Below are 22,085 nucleotides of genomic sequence, written 5' to 3' on the forward strand. Positions count from 1 at the left end.
GCAACTAGATAAAAGCACAAAGAGCCTAACATTATGTGACTGTCTGGAGGAGCAGATTGACCATTTTGCCCTGCTTCTCTGTATGTAGGTCTGCTATGCATTTTCCATACTGCCTTAGCAAGGATGGAGGAGTGAGCATCCTGGCACCATTACCTCCGTTAGAGAACATTCAACTGCAGCTCCACAGGAAAATGCTGCTCTGATGGGAGTGTGAAAGAGGTTTCTCTTCTTGTCACAGTGCCATGCAGAATATCCCCTTTCTTATCGCTTCTGAGCATCCTCCGTGAGTTTGAGGTGGTGTGCTAAGCAGGGCATGCTGAGAAACACGTTATGCTGCAGTCCTGCATTTGCCAGATGACATTAAACAGTGGGAAAAGAGAACGGAGGAGCTGGTGAATCTGTCACATCCTGCCTGTTCAAAAGATTATTGATGCTGCATAATTCATCAGAGCGTGACCTAGCAGTGGGTTCTGCTGCCAGAGGTGGCCAGTAACCACTTCTGTTGCAGCTGCCGACAGAATAATGCTCCTTGTTTATGAAAATATCCTCTGTCTGCCCTAGAGCCTTTCAATTAACACACCTAAAAGGGTCAGTCTTGTGTTAGAATCAAATGAAATGTGAAGGTCCTGCTCAGTGAGACATGGTACCATTTCAACATTTATTTGTGTTTTGGAAAGGAGTTGAAATAAGGAAATATTGAAATTATCTGTGCAACAAAAATCCCAGGAAGACTCAATTAGTAAATATTATAGCGGTTTGCTTTTCTTTTTTTTTTTTCTGACATTATTTATACAAGGAAGTGTTGTGTTTTGTTTGTTTGTTTGTTTACATTCCCAGAGTTAGAATATTTTTATTTATTAGCAATGAACAAAATATGCTGATCCATAATGTTCAGTTTTGAGTTATTTCATTACCTTCTGCTAGCAATTATTTCTTAGTAATGAAGTACTGTTTGATGGGTGCTGCAATTCTGGAGCTCAGCATGTTCGTTCTGATCCTCTCTGACTGCCTCTTTTACCTCTCCTGTAGTGCTTCACAGCATCAGAATTCAGTCTGAAATGTTACTGATGTAGTGACGAAGGGATCCAGTCGATAAGGCTGTAAGAGGCTCAGACTTTGGTTCCCATGAAGTGGTGTGCCATAGCATGGAAATGCAGGTTCGTGTTTTAGTGCTCAGGTTCATGACGCAAAGTTCCAGCTCAGCTCAAAAATTTATGTCAAATATTTATAGGCCGAGTACCTCCTCTCAGTTTCCTTGATAGAAAATTGAAAATGTAGATGCACAGAGGATTGAAAATATCTCCCTCAGTTTGGAAATGCACTTTCCTATGCAGAAACTGGGGCTGGGATCCAGTCTGCCTAAAATCTCTCATTGCCCCAGTCTCCATCCTAGCTCAAATACTTCCCAGGTTTGCGTAACTCTGTAGGTAGCTCTTCATGAAGTATCTCCTGGTTAGTGTGTAGGGTCTTCAGGTCCCTATCTTGATTCACCAAGACAAGTGTAAGAGAGATATTTTGGGAAGGCAGGTGCTCATCTCCCTCCTAAGCTCTGCTACAGGCCGGATTTGGGCAGTTAATGGAATTCCAGCCAAGGAGGGTGAAGCCAGGAAAACCAGATGTCATCCAGGCTGCCAATGGTGGTGACTTCTCCTGAAATGAACAAGTGTTTGGAGCGCTACCCCAGAAATGGACAGGTCTTCATGCAGGACCCCTTCAGGGGGGACGTAATCTGGGCCTTCTTGTAAAAGAGGGGCCAGGCTGCCAGCTGCGGCCGGATAACCACAGCGGCCTTTCTGCTAGAGGAGCCCTAGTGCCAAAAAACAAATGCAAGAGGGAGGTTTCTCTAACCTAGCATTATCCAGCTGCCATGGGGAAACTCCCACCTGAGCCTAGCTTCTGAGCTGCTGGGTACTGACCTGAAGTTACAGCTGCTCGTACAGTTTTGGCACCATGAGTCCTACATTCCTGGCCAGCTTCAACAAGGACAGTGTTACCCAGATACTGGACTCTGAACTTCATGGCACCTCCCAGGGGTAGCTGCTGTCCCCGCACCCTCCACCCTTAACCCATGGCTTCCCACGTTGCCCATTTGCGTCACTAAATGGCCACCGCTGACAGAGACTTGTCCTGTCTGTCCCCAGGACAAGGCAGCCTGAATTTTGGTGAAGCCGCTGGCACAGACCTGACAGCGCCCACTGCTTTCTGTCAGGATGTCTTTTCCTGATGAAAAGACCCCAGTTTCTGGGCAGGGAAAGGAGGGAAGGAAGAGCCACAGGACAAGACTGCCATACTGCTTTGCAGGACTTCCTTTTTTCTCTGCTCAGCAGTATTGCATCAGCAACACAATAAAAACAACACATAATGGCCCATCAGAAGCTCAGTCATAAAATACCAGGCCACCTTCTGCTGCCAGCTTTAGGACATCAAGTGTGAGAGCCCTCAGCATTTGGGCTGTTTGCTAACAGCTGTAACCTCTCCTGGTGGCAATGCTACCTAGCAGATGAGTAAAAAGTCTAAGATTGTGAAATGCTCTTTCAACCTTGAGAGCAATTACCTCTTAGCAATGTTGGTCCTTTGCTAAGTCAAAAAGAATTAATCCCCTTCTGTCATGGGGGGAAAAAATGTCGTAGCTGTGAGAACTGCAGAGCTTATTTCCAAATAGATGTCTCAGCATTTTGATATTTTCCGTGGGATTAACTGCTAACACAGAAGGGCTAATACATATGCAGAGCTTTCATTTGCTTCTGTGACAATTTGCCGGAGGGCGAATTGAACTGTGTCATGAGAAACGGTGCCATTTCTCCCCTTTCCCTGTGAGTTGAAGCAAAAAGCCTTGTTAGTAACACAGAAACAATTTGCAGCTTACCATCAGCTCAGGGGAAGTTTATCTCAGCTCCTTACCTCTCATTTCTGATTCTCTTAAATTTCTGGTTTTCTTACCAAAACAGAAAGGGCTGCCATTTTATAAGCACAGAAGCCACATAATGAAAGGTGTAAAAGTGGCACCCACCCGTACTGCAGTAAAAGCATCCTTGCTAACAAAAAAATAGATACTGAAGCTCTTTCTGTACTGCTTTGTTACTTTTCCACCTTCAGCGTAGTTAGCTGCTTCTAGTTAGGGAAGGAAAAAAAACAACGTAAGATTAAAAAAAAAAGGTGATTTTCACTGTTAGATATATATAACCCTAACTGCTAATTATGGTTTTGTGCAGTGCTTTGGTGGTCTTCTGCGGCTGGCTCTCTGAGCATCTGGTGCTGATGGGCACAGGCAGCAGAATACTAATACTGGTGCTGGCTGCAAAATGAAAAATGCTTTAGACCATTCAGTGTCCAGGCACCACGCTGAGCAACAGGAGGGCAGAAAAGCCACGCTCAGGGAATTTTTTTTCTTCAATTCAGAGTAAGAAGCCTGCAGCAACGATGGCTCTTTGCTTCACATTGTTGTGCCCAGGCTTCTTTCAAAGCTGCAGTCATTTATATGCATAAATATCAAGCCTGTAGCTTGTTGCATGCTCTGATAGCATTTGTGTGACAAAGGAAACAGAGGGAGAAAAGAACTGAACATCTTCTATTCCAGTCTTAAAAAATGAATGGCTGCGTAGCTATGGCAATTATTTTCTTTCTGGTTTTATTAGATCACTGTCCTCTGTAATTTGTTTGCCTTCCTGTCCTGCTGTCCCATGAAGAAGGCCATGACAGGGCCTCCCCCCACACACCCTTTGTCTTTCTCCCACACTGTGACTATCCACAGGGGATATCTCCAAGAATTACCTACCAGTAACAGTTGTCACAGAGGAGCCTCTTGCTGTTTACTGACACAGATTTTTTCTTTTGCTTCAATTTTCTTCCATGAACCATCTGACAAAGTCACTCTGCATCACCCATTTCATGCAGATACAAGAACTCCACAATGGTTGTGTTTTTTATAATTTCCTTGGGTTTTCTGTATCTCCCCTGGGAAAAATGCTTGTTATTTGTTCTGCATGCCATATAATTCTGCAGCTTCTAAACTGAGGCTGATGGTAAGCTTACTGGACATCTCTGGAAAGCTGCACAGTCGCATCTAGCTTTTCTCTGTGTCTTGCAGCTATCCTGTATTAAAAGACACCTAAAACACGCTACTTGTATAGTGCTGCTTTTCCATTAAAGCAATTGCTGAAGTATCACAGGAATGTTGTTCTGATGCCAGGATGGAGGAGGGAGAGGTTCATACAATTGCCAATAGGAGGGGAAACAGCCTGTGAGACAATCCCTCTATTAAATGTGGTCTGTACAATGAAAAGCTTGGGAAGCCTTTCTAAGTCTTCACACACTTAGGCTTTGTGCCCAGGCCTGGGGTCTCAGACATGTAGGTAGTTTCAGAACACCACATAGAGGGAACCATTTCAGCAAAAATATCCAGATTACCTGCATGATTTATTAAACTGTCTTGGATCTCTGTTTACATGCTTCTCTCTTGGCATGCAGCTCCAGCAGAACAGAAGTGATAATTCCACCCCTGCCCTCCATTCAGCCATTGCTCTGCTGCTGAGCTGTCAAAGAGGTTTTAGGGGCTGCAGCACATAGAGCCCCTTTTGAATGCTCCCAAGGCAAAATAGGGATTTCTTTTCTCCCTTGAGTAAACGTAACTTTTTGTGCTTCCTGCTTTTACCAGTCGTCCCTAATGTTATAAAAACCTTGAAGCGGTAGTACTGTACTTATGATTGTCTAAGGACATGAACAGTGCAGGATTTGTAGGGAGAATTAATATCTTTTCCTGAAGAAAGGCTTATCTGTCTGAAGACTCCTCAGTTGTTTTTTTCCCCAACTGTACCAATTGGTCTAACAAAAGATATTGCCTCTCCCTCTAAACTTTGCCATATTTATTAAAACAGTTGCCTTCAGGACACAGAACACTTTTAACTTGGTGGAAAACTCCGGTGTCAAGGTGATAGAGTGGAGTTCAGCGGTGCAGCAGTGCAATTTCCATGCCCCAAGCCAAGTGGCAAATTAAAACAAGATGGGATGAACATTGTCCACTCCAACTGTTCCGCACATCATTAGTGTCCCTTCCACCCCAACTCTATGTCAATATTTTTGTCTTTCCTACCTCTTAGCTGTAGGAGGCAGCTCTTTCCTAACACAGAAATACACTATGGGTAATGTCCTTTGGGTCCTATCCCAGTAGAAACAGCAACTGTTATGGCATGCTTGATGAAACTTCTCTGTCTTCTGATTACTTTCTTGGTTGCTTTATGTCTGCACATTATTTTTGCTTTATTGTAGGTGAGCCTGAGAGAGGTGAAAAAAAGCCCAGTGTGACTGAGTAGACTGTTTCTCCGTCAAGGAAATCAGTAGGTTAAAAATCTTAAAGGATGTTTTTCTTTTTACACTCCCAGGTGAACTTTCTGTGGAAGAGATACAGGACCCATTCCTCGTTAGTGTACATATTATCACCGACCCAGGTGAATCCAAGATTCTTCAGCAAGCCATCGATAAGCTCCTAGCCTGGATCCACCCGGACCTCCAGCTGTTTCGAGTCTCAGAAAGACGCGTGTCCAAGAAGCACAGGAAGCCAGGTAAGGCTGGGGTTCCTCAGCCAGCCCTTGCCGTCATTCTGTTCCTGCAGGAGGAATACGGAGAGGAGCCCATCTTGCAGCTCCACGAAACCTTTCAGCGGCCACCTTGGCATTACCACCACACAGAGCGAGTGCACGGGAAGTTCCTCCCTTATATGCCATGCAGCCAGGACTTTTACACCTTGGCTCCCGAGACCCCTCTGTGGGCCATTCGCCCAGTGCATTACGGGAAGGAAATTATCCGCTTCACGATATACTGCAGGAATGAAAACTACACCGACATTTTGAAGTTGTATGAGTTAATACTGAAAAGACCGGTATGTCAGAAAAAAGCAGACTTTTGTGTTTTTCCTGTCTATTCAAACATGGAAATAGACATTCAGTTTTCTTTAAAAAAACTTCCAAAGGGCCAAATACCGTTGCCAACCGAGTCAGCAGTGCTGGAATTCAGAGTGAAAGATGTCGGACAGCTCGTTCCTCTCTTGCCCAACCCTTGCAGCCCAATTAGTGAAGGCAGGTGGCAGACTGAAGACCACGATGGAAATAGGATCCTCTTGCAGGTAAGCCCAGTATGCCGGGAAACAGAAGAACATTTATTGACTTTGTGCAGAAAACCTTAATCTAGAACAGCAACCAGAAGAGGAGGCTTTTCTATTGCTCTACTCTAGGTGAAAGAGGAAGGACTTTACTGCTAAAGAACTCAAAACCCCTTGCTGTGTGTGTAACTACTCAGGAAGATGCTATCCAGGTATCATTGAACCTCAGTTTATGCAAAGAATGATTTGAGATGAGGTGGCTATTTAAAGGAACAAGGGGAGAGGGAATTACGAGCCCAAGTGGAGAAATGTGGCTGATGGGTGTAGTTTTATAGGAAATATGGGCACAGAACGGACGGTTTTATAAAATAGCTCTCAGTTACAAGATTTTTATGGGAGACAAGCAGAATTCCTGATGGTACACATTATTTTCTAGAATCAGTTTGAAAAACAAGGTGACAGGCTGCACCTCTCTTTTTCACAGTGATTATCAGGATGGAGGTGGAGGAAAGGAGGTGAAGGAAAAGAAATGCAGCCTGGGAGATACATTCCCACAGTCTGTCCTCTCAAATTAATCTCAGGTCCTCATAACCAAGCCCAAAAAGAGAATTTATTTGTTAGGACATCTGTAGGCATGATATCTGGGCAGTGCATCAGCATGCACTATATCCAAAGGAGTTGAGCAGGACAACAAGCAAAAAGCTTTCAATAGGTCCCTGCTCTGCAAAGGGATATGTCTGGCAATCCAGAACGAGGTTCACGTGCATTCCTTCACAGCAGAGGTGAAGGAATTTATTGCTGCTTAGCGTGAGAAAAAAGGAGTGCAGACCCTCACCTTTAGAAGACTTTTGTTCAGATTTTGAAGTAGGGTATTTTTTTTTTTTTTGGAGTGCATTTCATTCATGAGCTCAGCTTCCTCAGCTTCCCCACCTTTCTGCCAAGGTAGCCACCAGTTTGTCAGGATTACTGACTGCAGTGTAGGCATATCTGTGTTAGGCTGAGATAACTTGTAAACATAAGCTTTCAAGAGACACCACAATACCTTTAGACAGCACCCACTTTAATCTATATCCCTTTTCCCCCAATCCTTTTTCTGTATGTGTTTGTATGTTTTTTAGTGTTTTTTTCCTATCTTTTTGTTTTTTTTTGAGGGGGGGTAGGTGTTTCCTATGTGATATAACTGATTTATGAGATCTTTGCACTGGTTCCAAGTAAATTGAATGGAAAGAAAAAAATCAAGAAAAGAAAACAAACAGACCTTGTAAATAAGGCTTTCAATTTCTAAACAGCAAATTTTCAGAAATAACAGGCACTGGGCAGTGCAGAGTTAAAGTGAGATTGCCATACAACATGCTGAAGTAAGCTTTGCAAAGTTAAAACAAGATTTTTATCATGTGCACAAAAGAGAAGAATGAAAGCCTGTTAAGTATGGCCTCCAAATGTGATTGATTTTCATTTCTGTTTTCAGTGAGGGTGGTGATGCTGAACAGGAGAGCAAAGTGGCAAATTGGACTGAGGTTACAGAACTGGAAATTATCACATAGAATCATATAATCATCTAGGTTGGAAGAGACCTTCTGGAAGTGGGATGAGGCAAAAGAAGTTTAATATAAGCAAAATGGAGAGAAAACAGACTTTGTGTCTAACATGAAATTGTAGTCATGAAGTCTAGGCCTTGGTACACAGGTCTTAATAATTTTATACAATCAGAATTAGAATCAGGAAAATGTCCTGTTTGTACTCAGACAACTACAAATCACCCTGCAGCCTGCCCATGACAAGGGAAATGCAATCTCCAGTGTGCTTCAGAGTTCATATCCCCTAAGGAGTGTGGGCAGTGCTTGCACCATTTCTCAGGGTACCGAGGGTCTCACCTGTGCTCAGTCCTGGCCTCCAGAAAGGTGACTTTGGAGAGGCGCAGGAACAGGAAAGGGCTCCCAGCACACGCAGAAGAATAGAGGCCGCCTTACAAGTGAAAACTGAAGGAGTAGGGCCATGGGAGCCTTGCCAAGGTCAGTCTGAGGGGAGCTCTGACTGTGCTCTGAAAATACATCAGAACCTCAACAATAGGAACGGGGAAAGGCAATTTCACCTACGTGATTCTTCTGGCACAGGAACAAAAAGCTGCCGATAAACAGATTTAAGTTGGCAGTTGTTCATATTGATGGCCAGCCACCCAGGGGGTGCAAACAGGTTCATATCTTAATTTGAGTCAGGGTGCTCAGTTAAGGAAAAGGAATTATATGATGGGGTATGGGTTATAGAAAGCATTTGATTTGGTGATCCATGGACTCCTTCTGTTCTTCAAACTCATTCTGAGTTAAAAAATTACAGTGTCTACCCTTTAAAGCAAGATACAGGACTACCTTTTGACTTCTTATATAATAGTGCTTTTAACAACATTATCGATGCCACAGCATCAGTAACAACTTTCACCTCTTTGCAATTATGCAAATCCAAAGAATGACTTCATCATAGTTTCCAGCCTGCACATCAGGGGTGCTTAGCAATCACTGGCATTTTTTTATTTACTGCATATTGATACTGTACTTTCTACAGAGTAAAATTACCAATTATACCTAAAACGTTTGATTTACATCCTTGTTAATAACAGGCAGTGATTAATGTTTGAAATTGGAAGATACTTCCATGATTAGACTAACAAAATGTGACCTCTGTGTTTTTGCTTGTGTGCTTACAGGGACTGGGATACTTGCCAGCCAGGTTGATCCATGTTCTTCAAAATTACATTTTGCAAATGGAACTATCAAGGGGCACAGATAAAGTCAGTGCAAGAAAAAATAAAGTTATTCATGGGCAGGATAAGTCTGTTCAATATCATAGACCTCATTCCTTCATTTGCTTGGAAGCTGTTCAAAATTATTTTGTCACAGTAACTTTTCTAGTGGCAAGTTAGCTCCGGGGTGCACCTCTGTGCCAGCCAGGGTGAAGCGGTAAGGAAGACTTAAGAGCATGTCCACACCCAGTGGGAAGACCCATGCTGCATCACCACTGCTAAGCCCAGAAGCAGGAGATGTGGGGGCACTTGTAAGAGCAGTGGGAAGAACATATAAATATTGTAGCTAAGAATATACCATATTTTGGTATACGAAACATACAGCTAGTTTTATAGGTCTTGTCCAAATTCCTGGTTGCCTCTGGACATAACCCCCACAGAGTGCTAATGAATTTGCATGCCTGGCAGTGCAGTGTGGGAAGCAGGAGAGGTTAATAAGCGATGGGCTGGCTTGGCCATGCATGGTTGGGAAGCAAGGAGTAGTGAGCAGAGAGAAGAAAGAAAATACACAGAGGGATTCTTGAAATTAGGAGAGTGCCTTTGCATAAGGAAAATAAATAAAAATACAATTTTGGCAGAATTTCCCAAACACTCTGCATAGGGTAGGGATGCAGACATATTTGGGGGGAAGGTAGACAGCAGACAACGAATTACTCAGTGCTTAAGCATGAGATCTACTGCCATTTTACATGCCAAAGGGTAACTAAGACACCCAAAAGAGACCTTCTGGCAGATTAGACTCAGAACCTACAGGAATGCCAAACAGGCAACCCTAGGAGATATCAAAATGGATCAAGCATCTATGCTCAGGCACCTGATTCATCCAGTTTCTTGCTGAAATTCCTCCCCCTCCACCATCTCCAGTACCAAGAAACAGACAAACAGTACCAAAAAGCCAAGATAAATAAATAAAAAATCCCAAGAAATGTCCAGTTTGCTACAAGTCTTTGCTAATCCTGCCTGAAGCAATGTAGTCAGATCTGGCATTGTAAGGCTATTTATTATGTTGATGACCCTATATTGTTTATGGAGTGGCTATTTTCTGCCTAGTGTTGCTTTACAGAACATCATTGAAATAATAGTGCAAATGTTAACTGATTGTAGCTTTTAATTAGAGGGTTTTTTTAGCCAATTTGCTGAGGCAATCAACCAATGTTTTTCTTACCTATACTGGGCAACTGTAATCTTGAGTTCAGAAGTGATATAATCATATTCAGGAAACCTGCTTTATTAACTGAAGCATTGGTTCTGAGAAAACATTGCATGTGGACCCAACCATTACATCTCATTAACCTGCTGCTGTGTGCTACCTGCAAGCCGAGGTCTCTGCTACCTTGGAGGTTTCTCCATTGCTCAGTGTACAAAATGACTATTATACATCTGTGGTTGACCAGTATTCATCCCCTAATGGTTTCATGAGGTCAACTGCAGTCATTTATGTACAAGATCGGTATGTTATTGTTGCCTATGTCCTTGGAGTTGCCAGAAGTAAGTCTGTGTGTGCAGATGGATGCCACCTGCATTTTGTGAGAGGCATTTGCAGCACAAAGTGCCTGAAAATGAGAAACAGCATGAAGGTTACAAGCCTACACAGACATCAGCAAATATGTTATACAGAAAAGGGATTCAAAAGCTGATAGCTGAAAACCTCTGTGTTTATTCAGTGTAGGATATACAGGTGTCTGTGAGGCTCATGAGCTCATTACTTCATCCCCTTTTGTCTGGGACCATGAGGAGAATAAAAGTGCCCTTATTTTCCTCAGGTTGCTTAGAACATGTACATGTCTTCATGAAGTGATGTTGTAGTCAATCTTCATAGTCAAGATAGATGAATGCAGAAATCAGGGAGAGATTTTTTCCATGATGCACAAATAATGAAACATATTTTAGGCCGAGGGAAGGGAGTAGAGGTAGTGAGGTAGTGCCGTCATGCAGAGCACTAGTGCTTGGCCATAACCAGGAGCTAGGACAAGAGGACTCTGAAAATGCAGAAAATACCCTGTGTTAGATATATGGGCAGCAGGGATGAGCATTATTGAGCTGCTAAGGGTCAAACCGATTACCAGATCTGAGGTTAGGACAAAGTTCTTCCTTTTATTCTCCCAGGCCCAGCTGAGACTAAAGGAATCATTTTACTCATCACTTCAGCACGTACAATGGTTTGTATCTCAAGCCTATCTTGGCCAACAAGAGCCAAATCTTGGAGGCTCAGGTCCACTTCTGTTTCTGTTCAGAGGTCCAGGACACAGATCAGTGTGGTCATAGTGAAATTTACTTCATGTGACCTTCTAAACCCTGCCAGACCTCATGTGGGTCTGCATTTTCTATCTCCAACACAAAGCAATATTAATTCTCCTTCCCTTAGTTTACAGTTCGGGTCCTTGGTGGTCATTCAACATTTGTATGATCTTGATAAAACGTGTAAATAATCTAGGAGCATTAGTCAATTTGCTTCCTTTTAAGGGTCTTGGGCTTTGTGGCATTATGCTTGGGCTCTGTCTTATGGCTCTGCCTGAAGCATACAGCATTTAGTCTCTTAAATTTCCGAAAACTGAAATGCTTTTGTCCACTTGAAGTATCAGCAGGCTCAGTAAAGAAATGGCTTAATGATTTTTAAAATGATAAACACAAGGTCAGAGTGGATGGTTTAAATGTCTCTGTGTAGTTGTATATTCTGTTAAATTATCTAGTCCGTCTTACTCAAAGGCATCACTGACTACAAAATCTGGGAAATAAAGGAAAGAAAGCACAGTCTCACAAATGCAGTCTTGCGTCACTACAGTTAAGCATATGTAAAAGAGAGAAAGAGAAGCAAGTAAACCAGGAAGCAGAGAAGGGGAAGAGGAAAGACAGGCAAAGAGGGGGCACTTTGGAAGATAACTCTTTGATCTACAAGAAGGAAAATGGAGGTGAGTAAAGAGCTTCAAGCTTGCTTAAATTGATAGTGCAGATAGAGCAAACCTCAACACAAAGAAGGAAGAAAGGCAAGAAAAGCATAAAGGACAAACAAGGATATATAAAGTCACCTTTGCAAAAATTTCTTGTGGGGCAAAAATTGGGCCAGTCAAGTCAGGTGCCTTAATCTGAATTAAATAATCTGTCTAATTCTGGCCTCCTGTTTTCAAAATCTTGCCCTTTATTTTCCTTTCCTTTTAGTGCCTTAGGTGTTTGATTCTTCTTAGTGCTAATGATTGCTTTTGGTCAGGACACAGCTGAGTCAGTCGCTAATTCAAACAGGAGTTAATTTTGCAATTTTTTTCTTCACCCCAAGGTACTTTTTTTCTGTCTTCTCCATTAATGCAGTTATCTTTCATGGCATGGTAAGATCTCTGATAGCTCTATACATCCAGCAAAATCTCTTGACAGGGAATATCTGGTGTTACAAAACACCCAACCATTTTAGTTTTGTAAACACATTATGTGCCACTTTTCAAATATGTTCGATTCAATTTTAAATTGCATTTGTGGATTTTGCCTTTTGATATTCTGCCCTGTGAATACATTGTATCTTACAAATAAGACTTTCTTATTGTGATGTTAAGACTAGCTTTTGCCACATTTTCTCCAGTTGATTTTTTTTTAACTTTATTTTATATCTGTATCAGTCCCACTGGTTTAAATACCTCTAAACAAACACCATTGTGCTGCTGTTGAGCAATGCTGGCAAAATCTGAGTTTGCAATGCAAGAACTGATTTTCTCATTGCAGCACTCACAGTTCGACTGGTTATAATCTTTTTCTTAAAAAGCAGATAACTTAAAAAAGACTACAGGACTTTTCTTGTCCGGTATGGGCAGCCCACGTGAAGTTGAAAGTACCTCTCTGTTCACCCCAGGTTGTTTATTGCATTCCTGGATATTTGTCATGAAATTCTTCTGCAAACTATTGTAATGCACAGAGACTCTAAATCCTTCCTGGCCTCACAGAGATTTGTGCAGAGATTACAAATGAGTAGCAGATTAGCACTAGATGAAAAAACCCGTTCTGTTAGAGAGCTAATCGATTGAAGCCACAGCCGGTTTTGATACGCGTATTTGTGGCAGGGTTTGGCCGATCTCTCTCCCTGTATTTGGAGTCTTTAAATAAAACAGCTTTCCTGGTGTGGTGGAAGCTGCGTTGGTGACGCAGCCATTTAGATAGAGTCTTTGTTGTCTCAGGTGCTGCTCCCCTGACCAGCATCTCCACCATGCTGGCTCCTGATGCAGGCAGCTGGGTCGGGCTGTGGTGAGGGAGCAGGTAATGCAGAACGCAAATGAGGAGAAGGCTGCAGAGACTTAAATAAAGAAAATAATTCATTAAAAATACAGCCTATGGGACTGAAAAGCCAAGGGAAGAGTTGAAGAGCAGGGAGAAAGCTGAAGAGCAGTTGAACGTGCATGACACACAAGTAGGTCTTGCTGTTTCCAGTCCCACAAAGCCCAAAGGGCAGCAGAAGATGATCGTCTCTCACTCCTAGGGCCTTGTTTCTCCTGTGAATGCAAGGAAATGTGGTTTAGCTGTTAAACTTTCGGGATCTGTCATGCACTGTACAGCCAAAACAAAGAGGAGCCATCACATGAACATCCATATACAGTGCTGGGGTGGTAGGAAGGAGTACGGTCAATGGGCTTGGCACAGGGCTAGGAGCTAGTTTTGCTTGAGTTTGAATCCTTGTTAAATCATGGAATCCTCTCTGTGATCTATGACAAGCCACAGAATGTAGATATAGAAAAGTCTTATTAGTCCACATAATCCGGTTCCCTACAATACAGGATTACACTGTAATCTTTTTTACTGGTATTTCATGAGATGGAGCTCTACCCACAGGATGTGTAAATATTAGAAAGAGCTCAAAACAGCTATTCTTGTGTCTGTGTTTTATTCCCAAATTGGTTAAAACAAAGTGGTTTCCTAATGTCCAGTCTGAGCCTCCCCAGGTGCAGCTCCATGCTGTTCCCATGTGTCCGGCCATGGGTTTCCAGGGAGAAGACAGCAACGCCTCCCTCTCTATTTTGCCTCCTCAGGAAGTTGTAGAAAGCAATGAGGTGTATTTTTTGACAATAAATAAGAAAAGCAAATTATTACCGTTGTTTAAATACATGAAACTCTAACTGGTGTGCAGAATATCTCCTGTACACACCAGATCAAAATGAATACATGGGAGTTATCTCTGCAGGCTTTGTGTTCAGCTCCTGATTGTAGACACCTACAATGATGTATAACTAGATGTTTTTTTTCCGTGGGCTACAGTCTAATTTTAGTCAATGGGTATGTACTCACTACAGCCCAAGGATCTACAGAGCAATTCAGCTAACCCAATGCAGCAGTCTTCTTGAAGGAAAACTGAATTGCCTTCCAGGTGCCACTGACTTTGCTAACTGGACAACTAAATCCTACTTGTGATGTCTGTGGGCTCTGTTTTACATATACAGGCAGATGGTACAGTCTGCTTAAGGTAAAGGAGAGGTTTTCATACTGCCCACTGCTCCTGTGCAAGTGCCTGGTCTGTCCCCAAAAACCTTGTTTCCATGTAGTTTTTGTCTGAGTGGTTACCAGTGCTTGTGGTCCCACAGACCTTACCCTTTCACAAACAAGAAGACTGCACTTAGTGCAACCTTGGTTTCTCTAGATGCCTAATCTGCTCTATTATCAACAAAGTCTGCTAAAACACAAAGACAGCATGGAGGCATGCCAAGATCAGGCAGTCCGTGATTTTTTTTCTCTGAGAGGTAGGATAAACATGAGGTACTTCTGCTGATTCATCAAGAGTAGTGCCTGATTCCATGCAGTGTATCTGGTATCAGAGCTACTGCTCAGAAAAAAAGGAGCACTCTTGGTTAGTGCAACCAGCAATACAATGAGGGGTACAGAATCACAGAATCATCTAGGTTGGAAGAGACCTCCAAAATCACCAAGTCCAACCTCTGACCTAACACTAACAAGTCCTCCACTAAACCGTATCACTAAGCTCTACACCTAAACGTCTTTTAAAGACCTCCAGGGATGGTGACTCAACCACTTCCCTGGGCAGCCTATTCCAATGCCTAACAACCCTTTCAGTAAAGAAGTTCTTCCTCATATCCAACCCAAACCTCCCCTGGCACAACTTTAGCCCATTCCCCCTTGCCCTGTCACCAGGCACGTGGGAGAACAGACCAACCCCCACCTCGCTACGGCCTCCTTTAAGGTACCTGTAGAGAGCGATAAGGTTGCCCCTGAGCCTCCTCTTCTCCAGGCTGAACAATCCCAGCTCCCTCAGCCACTCCTCATAAGACTTGTTCTCCAGACCCCTCACCAGCTTCGTCGCTCTTCTCTGGACTCGCTTGAGCACCTCCATGTCCTTCTTGTAGTGAGGGGCCCAAAACTGAACACAGTACTCAAGGTGCGGCCTCACCAGAGCCGAGTACAGGGGGACAATCACTTCCCTAGACCTGCTGGCCACGCTGTTTCTTATACAAGCCAGGATGATGTTGGCCTTCTTGGCCACCTGAGCACACTGCTGGCTCATATTCCGCCGACTATCAACCAGTACTCCCAGGTTGACCTTCTTCTACAAATTCGTCTGAATGGGGTGATCTCTTTCAGGATATCTCATTATTATTTCTGGGTTACCCAGAAGTGTCTCCAGCTAAGAAACAACTGGTATTTTCTTCATAGACACAAGTCTTTTATCTTGTTGAGTGAGTTGTTAAATGAATTAACTCACCGATTGCATAAATAAAACAGTGTTGCATATAGACATCAAACATGACTTCTGGTAATGTTTTGTTGACAGTTTAACTCATTTTATTTGATACTTTTGCACTATTGATTCCTTATTAGTTTATCAAACTGCTGCAGTACTGTGGTTAATGTACTCATGAATTCATTTAATTCCTTATGGCATTAAAGAAAACAGCTTATTTTATTATACAGAAATAGGTTATGGATTAACATACCTCATTATGGATACATTGCAATGTATATATTCAACTATAATGCCTAAGTGAATTCCTAGGGATTGGCTGTCCTATAAATCACTTCTAGCTAGGCAATCACAAACAAGCAAAAATCTTTTACAGATGTGAAAAATCTTTCTTTTTTTTTTTTTTCCCTGTAAAATGACATCAATAAAAAAGAGAAGATGGTTGTGACAGATCTGGGTCACTAAGACAATACGATGTGCACTAGCGAGATGTTAGAAGCAACAATGTATGGAGTTCTTTTAGAGAAAGAGTATACAAAAAGACCTCCTTGGCTGCCAGGTTTCATCCCTTTCTACCATGTCATGTAATCTATTTTGTAAAACAATCAAGCTCCATCTTTATCCATTACTTGTCCCAGAAGGCTCTTCTACTTCTGTTGTGATTAGAAACCTTTTATTAGTTTGTAGTACATATTTCTTAATGGATAGTTCTTTTTTTTTTTTTATGGCTCCATCTTTTTCAATTTGATTTTTTTTTTCATATAGGGGTGATTTAAGTCATGTGAAGCATTCCAGCTGAGGCCTTACCAGTGTTGTATGCAGTACATTAATACCTTTTTAACTAACTTGAGACAGCCCAGAATCATATTTCTCACAGCCTTGTCACTTTAATAGCACATAGTGGCCAAGATCCTTAATTCTTTCTCCTCTGCTGTTTCTGACTGACAAGTCCCATAGCTGAGATTATTGCTTATTCTCAGTGGTATGTTATTCCACATTTTCCCATTAGTTCCTCACCCTTTTGGAATGGAAATCTAGTGTTTTGAATTATGTGAAAAATTCTAGTAAGAAGAATCTAAATTGAAATTTTAAAAATGCAAACTTCTAAAAGCCTTGCTTAGATAAGTGGGATGATGAAAAATGTTGATTGCTCTGACACTAGGGGCTCAGTTTAGTTATCTGCACATCAGTGTCTAACCCCATATGAAGGCCACCTGACCTCCAGCTGCTTCTTGAGGACATTGGCTCTCTGTTTGTAACAGCTGCTATCCCTGTGCAAATGCTCAAATATCTGGCAGGTAGACAACTGAATCCAGCTCAAGGGGTGAGATACAGGCCCAGATTCAGATCAAAAACATCAGGGCTCTTCATTCTAGGAGTCTAAAGCAAATTAGGTGTCTAAAGGTCAACCACTGACCTGATCTAGTGGGTGGCATCCCTGCCCATGGCAGGGGAGTTGGAACTAGATGATCTTTAAGGTCCCTTCCAACCCAAGCCATTCTATGATTCTATGATAAAGCTGTCCTTAGGAGTTAGTTTATAGAGCAAATGGATTCTGGAGCACACTGCTCAGCTAACCAGACGTAAAAGAGAAAATGAGACAGAGCTGAAAGAAGCGGTATATTCCCATTGAGATGACAGAGAATGAAGTTGCTTGCTAAAATTGCTTTTTGATGTCTCAGAGGAAAAAATAAAAACGTGCACCACAGTAATGAAGAAATGAGAAATAAGAATGGTAGTACCATACATCTGCCGTTTATTCATTTTTGTTCTTTAGATTTCTCTATGGCAGTAAAGTTGGAAGGCAGGATATGAATGAATCTGAGCAAGTCAATAGCAAGGGAGGATTTTGAGCTAGTGTAATTCAGCCCGCAAGGCAGGGCTCCTCTACCATTTATTCTTGTTGTCTTCAAGGCTCCTTATGTAAATATTTGGGATTTTGGCAGGGTGGTTTCTCTTTGTTATTGAAGTGAAACATTTGCTGTGAGCATACTGAATGAAGTCTGCTTCATAATTATTTGCAGTAACAACTCAGCAACGGAGACTTACGGTTGTAAGACTGCCAACTGTGTATTAATATGATCTTCTTTTCCCCCTCTCCTGCTGCAGCAAGCACGCAGTTGGTGTAGGAAGTCTGCAAAGCAGAACAAGCAACCATATCCATCTGTGTCAACAGATTCCCGCTTCACCACTTTGCCAGGCTTTCTTCCTCAGAGCCACCAGCCTGTCCCTGAACAACCAGAAGAAACGAGTCAAAACAAGGTACATCACGCAAACAGCCTTGGTCATCATCTTGGTTTCTCCCAGCAGGACTTGAGGCACGGTGATCGAGGAGACTTCACTCGCAGATCTAGCAGTGCTTCTAGCATTTCGTGGTCATTTCAACGAAGCAAGTCTCTGTTCTGCTTGCCCACAGTGAGCACCTCCCCAACCTCAGAGACTGTTCATTTCAGTGAACCATTTCAGTTTTCAAATACTGGGTCACCTGCAACCAGGTTGAAAACATGGAGATGCAGCCCCAGGCTTAACATTGATGATTTGGAGGGTGCACAGGAGACTGATGTAGACACGGGGAGGAAGCTGTCCTTCTCAGACCTGTCTGTGGTCTCTGCATACTCTGCCCTGAATGGATTTTGTAGTGACTTGGAAGCCTCTCTTCCCCCACAGAAGCAAACTATGGCTACGCAGGCTGCTACCAGTGGAAGGCCTGTATCTGTCATGTGCAATACCTTTGAGCCTGGGGATGGTTTACTACCTTCTCTCTCTGAATGGTCTTCCAGCTCAATTAGGTCAGCATCTCTCTCCAAGCAGCCCAAACAGCCCTCGAGAGCAGCCCCTTGTTCTCTGGATGACTGTGGTAGCATTTACCCAGCTTCACCAACTAACGAAGAAGAATTTTACATCTGAGGTTTCTCTGTCTCCCAGGGCAAATGTGTTCTTCTTGTGATGACCACGGTGGGCCTAGTCTGAGCTTACAGAAATTTCCTCACGAAGAAGAAGGTGATGCAGCAGAGCATGCTAAATATTTGACAAAAGCTCTCAGATCCTTCAGAGATGGGTGTCCCCAAACTGTACTGTAAAGCAGTCTGAGCTGGTGCTCAAAACCTCTGTCCTGGAGGGGGTGATCTGTACCGAGGCTTGTCCATGGCAGTGCCATGTGGATGGTTTCTGTGACCTATCTTTGGACTGACAGTGAAGGAAATTCCAGTAAAGATGTAAAATAATAGAATTTTCTTTGGCAGAAACTGATGAGTAATTTGTGACACCAAACAGCTTCAATTTTTCTGCAAAATTATTTTAACTATGGAAAGATATCAGGAGAAAGGGATCTTCTTTCCCTTTTACAGGTTCCAAAGGCAACTCTAAGGACAGCAGGTCCCAGCAGCACATCTCCAGTAGCCTCAGACAAGAAGTTTCCAGTGGGAACACACATGGTTCCTTCTAACCTCTGAGAGTTTACAGTACTGAGAGGGGGAGAAGCTCCATTTCTTCCACAGGGAAGAGGAATCTCCACTGGATCTTTTTATTTTGACAGTCCAGGGTATGGAAAGTGCCAAACAGGAAACCTTACAGAACATTTTCTACCCATCTCCACGTGAATCCCATTCTTTCCAGCTGTGACTGTAGTCTGAATCACTCATGTAGTCAATGGTAACCTAAGTAAAAAATGTTTACTACTTCCAACTCAGGCAATACAGAGTTTACCTTTTTGGAATGCAAAACAAAAGACATAACCCAGCATTTTTCTATATTGCTACACCACTAGTCCTGAATATATAGCAACTTCCTGCTTTCTTAGGGGTTGTTATTTTTCTGTTAAAAACAGTTGATGCAAAAAATGTATTCTTCATATTTTCAGTGCAAGCGTACTTGGTTTTGGGTAAAATACATTTTCTCTCAAATAAATCTATCCAAAGGGAAAACAAGTCAGATTTTACTGGCTTTTCAAGTTATATTTTTAAAATACACATTCTTGATAATCTGGTTTGCTCCAATTAAAATGTTATTAATAATAATAATAAATAAATAAATAAATTGTAAGTACAAAGCTATTAATATGGCAGCTAAGTACCTTCAGCAGGATTTAAGTCAGATTTATAGATTGATTATAGTTCTGAACACTTACGTTGGTGCCACAGAGAAGTGGCACTGATTGCAGTTCTGGTTTAGCCAGTAGGAAAGTGACCCTGATAAAAGGTGTATGTTTAATGCTGTATGTAATCTATATGCACATGCTGAACACCTACTGTGACAGCATTGAAAAAAATGCATTTGGGAAGAAAAATGTTTGATATATTACCAGGGATTTTTACTCAGAAGAGTTGCTGCTTTAAAAAATAAAAATAAATTAACACACACACACTCTAAAGTAGTTACAAAAAGTGAAACAGCTCCCCTGGCCCATTGTAATGATTTAAGTAAATGCACAGTCTGCACAAACAATTCTGGAAGAAAGTCTGAGGGAAACTGAACACAGCTTTATGGGGGACGAGGGAGTATTCCACTAAACTTGTACCCCAAATCCAGAAGAGGCCAGAGGGACTGTCAGAGCCAGGAAACCACTCCCTAAGGCTTTTTCTTTTTCGGTCATTTTCTCCTCACAGAGAAGGAGGCATCAGGCTGAAGTCCAAGTCTCTTTGTGAGATGCTATCGTAGCATGTACCAGAGGTAGGGTTGTCTTCTGTGCTAAATACCATGTATAAATAGGAAATTCTGTTCAGCTCTAAGAGCACAGGAGATTATTGGCCTTCTCCTGTGCTCACAACTGTTTAGATTTACTGCAGTTTTTGGTAAATCGTTTTCTTAAGAAATGTCTGGGACCAGAAATGGCACCAGTGAAGGATTTGTCGTGGTATGCATGTGTTTACCTGCTCTGTAGTCAGAATATGTGTAAAACACTGTGAGGTCAGACCAGCCATGGTTTCCAGCAGCTTGGAAATCACTGTGTGAGCAGCAATGCCCAGGACAGCCCAGGTTCCACATCTTTTCTGTCATATTTAAAGTAGTACACAAATAAATGATGAAATAGCATTGTATATTTATTGGACTGCCATTTCATCAATGCTAACCGCTTCCAGATATGACAAACAGTATAAAGTTGGTTCAATACTGTTAAAATTTTAGTGTTCATTATTTGGAAGAGGGAAAAAAAAAATCTTTTCAAAATATTTCAATAACAGATAACATTTGATCTGAACACAGAACCAAAAAGTCTTCAGAGAGTCGTTTTCAGCTGACATATCTGTTAGACCCTGGAATCAGGCCAGCACTCAAGCTCTTGACAAAAACTCACTGGGGTTTTTAATGAAGAGGAGGCTTTGAAATGTCTTTCAGCATAGCGCGTGCCTCCGCAAGGAGTTCAGCGCATCTAGGGGCCATCTCCTGACATGGCAGGAAGCACTGGTACTGGAAGTCTACAGACAAGCACAGGATAGTTTAAGTGTCAATCGTGAGGTTCACGTGTGGTATTAACCTGCAGCTCCACAAACATCTAAACTCCGGATTTCATCCCGTTAATGCTAACAGGAAGAAAGCTGAATGAACTTCCATGGACTCTGAATTTACGGTGTCTCTATTGCTTGTGTCCTCAAGTATGTCTGTTCTGTTTACTGATAGTTAACTAGAAATTAAGGTTTTTATTGTTTACATTCATGGTGCTTGTAACCAAATTTTGGGATAACTGAGTGTACCACTGTCAGGAAAAGCAGTGATGATAGTGTACAGAAAACTTTTTGTCTGTAACAGGGAAAGCCAGAAGTTGAAGAGTGTTTCATTGAAGGTAATATTCATTGTTTCCATTATTTAAGAAGGGGCTGATCTCTTCGGAGAGCTGAATATGCACAAATTTCATGACATTTATGTATCATATTATTTTGGTATATATTTTTATATATATATTTGGCATATATACTTATGAACAATGTCATTTGAGAACTGCAGGTTTTTCTTGGACTTTCTCCTCACCCCAGAAGGTGTTGCTTCTGTTAAATAAAATAGAGACAAAAAGTGAGTTTTGCTGAACCTTCTGTGTGCTCATTTATGAGGTATTGCAGACTCGCTGACTATTTTAACTAGGCTTCGAAATGAATGCAATGACACAAGCTGTCCGGCTCTTGGCAGTGCCTGTCAGTGGGATAATTACAAAATAAACATAGCAAAAATATTTTTATGTTCGACTCAGCTTTGCCTCTGCAGACCGGATCTTTTGTTTCTCATTGTATTATTGTAAATCATTTGCTCCAGTAAAGCTGAATGATGAAATAGGAGCTGTGACAAATACTGGTAACCCTGCATACTTAGACCCTATCTTGGTTTGTTTCATGTATGTTGGTCTTCATAACAGTTTTTCCCCATTATTTCCATCAGTGTGGTGTTATCTATTATATATATTTTTTTATTCTCCTCGTGAGATTTGTCTGCATGTCAACATTACACTGTACATGCAAAGCTATGTAGGTTTGGCTTTATTTAGTTTTTATGGTTTAACGTTGTGGGTTTTGTATATATTTATATGGCAGTTATAGAATTGT

General features: G+C 42.0%; 1 protein-coding gene across 6 annotated transcripts in view; it reads left to right on the plus strand.

The window, feature by feature from the left end:
• Positions 1 to 21,427, plus strand: part of FAM124A (family with sequence similarity 124 member A) — a 44,235-nt gene extending 22,808 nt beyond the window's left edge. The window contains exons 3-6 of one of the 6 annotated variants that reach the window (XM_083820894.1): positions 5,379 to 6,118; positions 8,796 to 8,879; positions 11,674 to 11,800; positions 17,665 to 17,817. In XM_083820894.1, the coding sequence (XP_083677020.1) occupies positions 5,379 to 6,118; positions 8,796 to 8,879; positions 11,674 to 11,800; positions 17,665 to 17,684 (971 nt within the window). In that variant the 3' untranslated portion in view covers positions 17,685 to 17,817. The other 5 variants (XM_083820891.1, XM_083820895.1, XM_083820892.1 and 2 more) reach the window with 5 other exon arrangements.
• Positions 21,428 to 22,085: the final 658 nt, after the last annotated feature.

This window comes from Anser anser (genome assembly GCF_964211835.1).
Source record: "Anser anser genome assembly, chromosome: 1".
NCBI classification, from domain to species: domain Eukaryota; kingdom Metazoa; phylum Chordata; class Aves; order Anseriformes; family Anatidae; genus Anser; species Anser anser.